The 7,999-nt window shown below is 42.4% G+C and overlaps 1 protein-coding gene across 1 annotated transcript; it reads right to left on the bottom strand.

The window, feature by feature from the left end:
* Positions 1-231: 231 nt before the first annotated feature.
* igfbp6b (insulin-like growth factor binding protein 6b) lies at positions 232-5,358 on the bottom strand. The gene is made up of 4 exons (XM_083768522.1): positions 4,752-5,358; positions 3,704-3,738; positions 2,937-3,056; positions 232-1,889 (listed from the first exon to the last, which is right to left on the bottom strand). The coding sequence occupies exons 1-4, from the start codon at positions 5,089-5,091 to the stop codon at positions 1,776-1,778; spliced, it is 609 nt and encodes a 202-aa protein (XP_083624648.1). The 5' UTR covers positions 5,092-5,358; the 3' UTR covers positions 232-1,775.
* Positions 5,359-7,999: the final 2,641 nt, after the last annotated feature.

Raw genomic sequence — 7,999 nt, 5'->3', positions numbered from 1 at the left:
TTGCAAGCATTGCATCACATCATGTACAATTCGGGTTTACACAATTTGGTTATAGCTTACTTTTCTCAATGTATTATTTATTAAAAAATGTTTCGCATATGCACTTTTAAGTGGATTGCCCCTAATTTATTGTTTAGTCATCTTCATCTGCATGCAGTGCCTCACCTATACCAAAGTTTGAATCAAGGGATTCATGGGGAAAAGAACACTCAAGACAAAAGTTGTTATATTAATATATGTTTTTTTAATTCTCCATTTTTATTATCATTATGTTTTATTTTAATCATTGCAAATCTTACAGGTCCTTTGTGCATGGACCTACCATCACGGCATACACATTGGCACAACATTGGTCAGAAATAGATAAATTCTAATCACATTTTTAGCACACAATTTAATGACTTTTGCAAGGACTTGGGAAAGACGTACTATAATAACTATAACGAATTTGATCATTCCAATCCCACCCCCACAGTTGAACTTGTATACTTGTATACAATGTGCCAAAAATAAAACATAATAGTAACATGGACCTTCCAAATTCAAAATAAACACAAATATAAATAAGAAAAAAAAACAACATAAGATGTACAGCAGTTGAATAGCTCTGGTGAGTATGATGATTTTTTACCATGACGGTGCTTCTGAAGCACAACACTTCTCCCTAATGCAGTGTGAAATAAAAATAATCTCTGTCTTTAAATAAGAAACTGCTGACAATATAAAAATACATGGCATTGTACTGTAGTTCATTAAATAAACCAACAATTCATATATAAAATATTATATTGACGTGTATAAAAATATGCCTTACAACTTCTTGAAAAGGGTAACAGCCATAAGCGTTTCGTTTCAGAAAACACAGTCAACCACAAAATTCCAACATATGTACAAAACAATCAACTAATAAGCAGTCAGAGCCATTTGGACAAAATAATATTGAAAGATGCATCCAAGATTGTATTCATATGACTTGACATGTATAGGATACCGTAGGGATGTAGAATTCTCAAGCAGTACTGTATGTATGGAACTACATACTCCAAAATAAATTAATAGAAAAACACAACTCAGTCAATGAAGTATAGTGATGTCAGTGTATCTTTGGAGAGGGAGAGAGGACGGTGAGGGAGACACATTTTTTCCCCAAACATTTGTGTCACATCACCAGCGTAACAGTATTTCAGCCCACTGAGATCAGAACAAACACAGGCAGTGTCAGCTATCCTCAAGCTTAAGCGGTACTTTGTCACACGTTCTTTTGTCGCTTGCCGCAAACAACTCATTTGTTTCCAAGCTAGATCAGTTATTTTGGGGCGAGCAACACACATCATGTGATATAGTACAAATTAAGCTTAAGAAAGAAATCAAATTCTACCACAAAGCCAGGACAAGAGCTAGGGAAATATTCTAGAGCTCATTCGGAGCAGTAAAGTTGAGGCAGTTCATGGAGCGTTAATGTGAGAGCATAACAGCATTGTCACACTGAAAAGACGCAGAGGACTTCGCTGCTACCGTTGAACATTCAGGCAGATGTTATTGTTGCTTATACTGTGCTGTATTTGTGTTATGTTTCTAGAGTAGACATTAACGTTAAGTTGTGGTACTATTTCCACAGGAAGTGGTTTAATCCCTGCTATACCTCCTGCCCAGGCAGTGTCTAGCACAAGCTAAAGCTACCCCCCCCCCCCCCACTCCCTGTGGTGCTCCTCCTCCTCCACCCCCTCCCTTTCCTCCTCCAGGCTCAAAGCAGTGGGATAAAGAGTCGTCCTCGTTCACTCCCCGTCGCATGGTAAAGTGCCATCCTCGTTGGCACGCAAGGGCAGGGCTGTGCCAAGCTCGTCCACGCACCAACAGTGGCCACGCTGCATGCCCTTGGAAGAGCGGCACTGTGTGAGATGAAAAGAGAGAGAGAGAGAGAAAGGGGAGAGAAAAGATTGAATTGAAGGGTGAGAGAGGGTAAATTAAAGAAGGTGGAGAGAGGAGACAGTCACGTGACGTGAAAGTATTAGATTAGAGAATGGTATAAGCAAACAAGTGAGTGGGAGAGAGAGAGAGAGACTGGGAGGTAACAGGTACGGTCGGCCCTTTTCCATCTCGCCACCACTACTCTACCTAGATGTAAATAAGAAACATTACATAATCCATGTTGGTGATTATATAAAAGGCATTATCATATTCATTTATAATTGTTGAGTTCACTCTGCAATATCCATGGGCATAATAATAGCATGATGATGCAACTACAAAACATGAGCTACATGGAAGAAACGTGTTTAATATAACTAAGTGGATTGTACACGGCACTGAAAGAAAGCAGTCACCGTCTCTGTCTCGCGTTATTCTTTCTTGATTTTACAGAGTACAGAGGTCGACTATTAACTACAATCAAATAAATCTGTACACAAGATGATCTCAGATTTCAGCAGGGAGAGGGAGGGAGATACTAAATGAACTAAATTAACACTTTTCCGGGGGCGAGTTGTTTGGTATTCGACTGGGAGAGAGAGTGATTGAGAGAGGGAGAGAGAGCGAGAGAGAGTGATTGAGAGAGGGAGAGAGAGCGAGAGAGAGAGAGAGAGAGAGAGAGAGAATGATATGTCATCATAGCGCAGAACTGATTCTCTGAGCCCACAGCTGTGAGGCTCAGTGAGAGAGGAGTGTCAGTAATTCTGAGCCCTCTGGTGATGGACAAATCTGGCTGCACTGAATAGAAGCCTGCAGTAGAATGCAGCTCTCTCACACTCTCTTTCAGACACTGTGCTGTGCACGCATCAAGTGCAGCAAAGAGAAACTCATATCAGATCCGACGTGCAATAAAGTTTTGTCCATCATGTAAATCATTACATGTGCTTTATATGTTTGTGCGTTCAGCAGTGAGAATCCTCCCGTGTCTCCGGGCAACCACACGGCCACACACACACTATACATCATACCTGCTTTTTCCTGTAAAATCCACGAGTGTCACAGTTGGGTATGTAGATGTCACGGTCAGACTGGAAGATTGTCAGTTCAAGACCCCTCAGGACACTGTTGAGCAGCTTACGGCAGGGTGCCTGGGAAGAACAGCTCAGAATGTGACTTCATGGACAGTGACAGGCAAAGCCAGAAGAATGATCACAATCTTTGAAATGATCATTGTTATATGTCACATAATATAATGCCATTATATAACCATATATTGTTACACAAGGCTTTTGCTTTTCAGGTCACTGAGTGTTATGAAATGAATGGCTGTGTTTTCTTTTTTGGTCACATAGCAAGATCTCATGATATGAACAACATTAATATCACAGTGATTACTGTCCTTATAATATCACTTCAATAGAGATGGTGCACCCCAGCCTCGTAAAGTGAAAGACGTGAGAAGGCTGGGGCAGAGTCGAAACTTTCTTGTTGCACATCATGCTCAGTTAGTTCTGCCGCATAGCGGCATACACATCATGCACCATAATGCATGGCGATGGAGCTGTTTATACGTGGCACTGCAACACTCCAGAGAAGCTAACACCAATGTCTGTGTAATGTAGCTAGATACACAATCATTTCACTTCAGAGAGACAACCTGCCTGAATAGGATTATATAATATAAAATGCCCTCTACTGTGCATCTCTGAATTAGCATCTTTTCGTACAAGGAAATATGTAACTGCTTAACACATTAAGGAATGTAATATAATGATAAAAAAAGACAGAAACTTACTTTTTCTATTTCACCATTATGTGAAGGATGGGGACCTGGGGGGGGCAAAGGACACAATGGCATGTGAATGTTACATTACAGCGTCATAACCATTAAAATAAACCATAAATTATGGCGCATGAAAACGCTACTACATCCGTATCCGTTTTCACACACACATTTGCATGCACAAGACGTTACTAAGTAATGACCCGGGTCAGAACAAGTTAAGCGAGAGACCTAATTTCCATGAGCAGCATTTCCTGCTGAGATCTTCAGAAGAATCGCAGTGTCTTCATTTGAACAGCAGATGGAGACCATTGCAATAAAAAGCAGCTTGATCAGAAGATAGGTGTAGGACCTGCTGTGCACCTATCTTCTGATCAAGCTTTTTCACACTGTATAGGTGATGCTGAGGCAGTTCCAGATTCATTGCCAACCCCCCGAAATAAATGCTCACACACTGAATAGATCACGGTCACGTCAAGTCACGTCTTTGAAAGTGATGAATACTTGACAATGACAGTGTATAATTAATGCAAAAACAACCTCTATCTACACTGTATACACGCACAACACCCTCAATAGAAACGGATAAAGGTCCTTGAATACATGGCAAAAAAAAAAATCATTGGTTACGTTATTCAGCATTTGAGACCACTTAGTCATAGCATGTCACAGTTCTCACAGTTCGTATCACAAGAGGCACTGCAGAGCATGAGGAATGAAGGTTACAGCTTCTCTGGTGCACAAACATGAATCCATGTCTCACCTTTACATTCACAATCACCTTTCTTTCCATCACTGACTAAAAGAGATCTATTCTCTATGTCTATGAAATCGTTACATTGGGGGAACAGGGAAAGTACACAGTACATTGTGACAGCTTTTACTGCTAAAGACAGAATACATATAGCTGTTCATGTCAAAGCTATACCTGTGGTGTGAATGTGAGTTTCCGCATGATGTGTGCAACTGTGCATGTGTCTGCTTTTGTGTGTGTGTGCGTGCACGCGCACAGGCGTATGTGCGCATACATGCACCTGTGTATATATATATATCTCCTTACCTGTGGGGTGGGGCCTCTCTGTGGGACTGGTCCTGATGTGTTTGGCACAAAAGCCCCTTCCCTGCAACAGAGCCTGGAGGGGACTGGGCTCCCGTGGCGGGGGGACACAGCGAAGACCCTTGGCACAGCTCAGCGTGTACACGCCACAGGGCTCGCCCTGGGCCAACACTGACGTGCTGCCCGCCACATTGTGGTCCCCCCTGGGCGGCCGACCCGCGCCCAGCGGGTCCCTGCACGACGGGCAGACCTTAAAGGGGCCCAAGCGGTTTGCCCAAGTCCATGATCCGCAGTGGGCAATCAGCAACAAAACAATTACTGTTAAGTTAGAAATTAGAGGCATGTTCTGTGTCCAGGTCTCAGGTCTTCTCCACACTCTCAGTCAGTTAAATCTGGCTGATGCTATTTCTGGATGTATATGTCTCTCTCTCTCTCTGTATGTCTCTCTCTCTCTTTCACTCACTCTTCCTCTATCCTCAGTCTTCTTGCCGTGTCTATAGCTTTCCCTGGTGCTTTGCCGGTTGAGTCGAGAGGCAGACAGGAGTCCCCTGCAGTGGCAGAGAAGACAAATGGAGATCGAGAGAGACACAGCAAAGCACCAGCTTTTAAAGATCTGAAAGGCGGTGATAGAGAGTAAGAGTGAGTGAGTGAGAGAGAGAGAGAGAGAGAGAGAGAGAGAGAGAGAGAGAGAGAGAGAGAGTATGTGAGTGTATGAGAGAGAGAGAGAGAGAGAGAGAGAGAGAGAGAGAGAGAGAGAGAGAGAGAGACACAGAGACACAGAGAGACAGAGAGACAGAGAGAGAGCAGTTATGACACCTTCAGCTTCAGGGGCTGGGACTCTGAGAGAGAGAAACAGAGAGGGAAAGGGAGGGAGTGAGGGAGGTGGCAGGGAGGAAGAGAGAGTGATGGGGGGGGGGGGGGGGGTTCGGGTGGATTATGTTCCTTTTAGAAATGATCAAAATTTCCCCACTCATTCCTGTCATATACCAACACAAGCATCTAGTCCTTCTTCCAGTAATGTTTAACTGCAAATTGTGCACTTGGACTTTCTCCTAGTCATGGACCAATGTCAGACCTTTATGGAAGATTTGCCATGGTAACAATTATAAATGTACAGATGTTGCATTATGCCATTGATTTCATTTTTTTAATTACTCTGCCGGGTAGTGGGAAAATAGGTCTTAATTAACTTTAACCATTTATATTCTATGACAAAGATGTGACCGTAGCATTGCACTATACTGAGATACTATCATCACCTGAGATACTCACTCTAAAGTATTTCTGGTCAAAATACACAAGTTTTGCATTGGCTTTGAGCTACAAATCTTTCACACTGAAACCTCAATGCATAGACAAATCAAAGTTAATGATTTATATGGGATATAGATAAAAACAAAGCCATCAATAACTTTGAAATGATACAGAAAACAGTCTACATAACATAACTCACCATGTACTTTAATTAACCACTTAAGGCCCAGCATCCGTATTCTGGGGAAACTAGCAGATATATATACAATATATACATCTAGAACCCTGAGGGGGTATAGGGTTTAACCCATTCTGACCTGAGATCAGATTCATACGAGGTTTCCGCCGGACAACACACTGGTCTGATGAACCCATTCTGACCTGAGATCAGATTCTAAAAATGTCAGTCGCTCTTCGATTTTTCAAAAATAGCAGACCTACAAGCTCGTATCGCGCCACTCGGTGGCGCGATATGAGCTTGTAGATCTGCTATTTTTAAATAGCTAAAGCATAACATGATGCTGACACCAAAATGGGTGCCCGGTCAGAAGTGGTTAAAAATAAATGTATACTATAGGCGTACAATTACAAACTATACTATAAGTCATTGTGGTTTACATGTTTTACATTGCAGAGCTGTTCATTTAACAGTGTGTCCTAATCCAGCCTCTTCCCAAGCCTACATAACGAACAGACACAGTGTGGCACTGTCACAATCTGCGCTGTCTAGTCCTCAAAAACCTCAACATCCAACACATTGGCATTTCACTTTCAGTAGCTATTAACCAAACAGAGAATATGGGCTGCATCACATTTTCAAATAGGGGGGCAGTGGGTGGTATATTGCTGGCCAGTTGTTTGCATTGGAGGAGGCATCAACTGGATAATTAGGTGGAGAACTTGCTGGAATGTACATCAGGCAGCCTGTGCCAAACTGCTAATAATGCAATCCATCTCTCCACTCAACCGGGTAAGATTTTCTCCACGGGCGCCATCTTCCAGAGATCACTCTCAGACCGAGACACCCACCAGTCTTTGACAAACACTTAGCTTCCATCTCCCCTGATTCGATCATACCTGGCATCATAAAAATGCTGCTTTAATGTTATATTCACGGTTTTATATAAGCATAGTTCTAGCCAAATAAGAAGGGTAAGGTAGGTATTATACATTTGTCAGTGCTGATACAAATTATATATTATTATGATTAGCCTATTATTATGATGATATATTTTACTGCAACTTAAGCATGCCAGGCAAATTCTGTTGAGTATAAGGCAAACTCAAGACATTGCTTTTTGGCTTTCCATCAACATTGTGTGTACAGTATGTAGCACTGTTAGCACAATTACTTTTGAGACATTGGTGAAAAGTACAACTACTGCAGAACCACACTTATTTAGTAGCTGGTACCTTTACTTTTATTTGAGTTCTTTTATGATCATAACTTGAAATGTACTGTCTGTATTCTTTCTCATTGGTCATTGTGTCAATAAGGAACTGGAAGGGTGGGCACCAAAACATTGTGGCCACCAAAACAGAGCACGCACCTGAGACATCATGTCCCCCCCCCCATACAGTAGTACTAACTCCCCTGTAGTTACGAACAGCCGCCTCTTGAGGTCTTCTCCCTCAAGAGGGCTTAAGTCAGATTTCCACACTCTCCTCATGCCATGCAGAGCATTCCAGGCAAGTGCACTCCAGACCTGTTCAGATCCTGTTCCGTCGAAGAAGCCCAGGCGTTGAGACATTTGAAGTCCTCGACTTACCTCGAGCACAGTTCCGTGTATAGGCAGTGGAAATGGTTTTGTCCTCTGTGTAAAGTATGCCAATACCTTTGTTTTCTTGGCATTGCTGAGCTTGAGGCCGATCTTCCGGTTACTCCATTTCTACTGCCAGGACCAGTATTATAGCTCTCTTTCCTTTCCTTTCCTTTCTCTGCTGTATCCGAGACTATAGGGCAATCATGAAGGGATGCACTCACCTAGTCTTCCTCG

The sequence above is a fragment of the Protomyctophum parallelum genome, assembly GCF_964188405.1.
Source record: "Protomyctophum parallelum genome assembly, chromosome: 7".
Lineage (NCBI taxonomy): Eukaryota > Metazoa > Chordata > Actinopteri > Myctophiformes > Myctophidae > Protomyctophum > Protomyctophum parallelum.
Note: the sequence above shows the minus strand (reverse complement) of the source record. Positions and strands in the feature narration are given on the sequence as shown.

Bases quoted from the DNA above. Each gene is read 5' to 3' on its own strand.
- igfbp6b (XM_083768522.1), bottom strand. From the start codon at position 5,091: ATGCCTCTAATTTCTAACTTAACAGTAATTGTTTTGTTGCTGATTGCC. The intron at 3,057-3,703 runs GTAAGTTTCTGT...TGTTCTTCCCAG, and splicing joins ATAATGGTGAAATAGAAAAA to GCACCCTGCCGTAAGCTGCT. The intron at 1,890-2,936 runs GTATGATGTATA...CATCTCACACAG, and splicing joins GATTTTACAGGAAAAAGCAG to TGCCGCTCTTCCAAGGGCAT.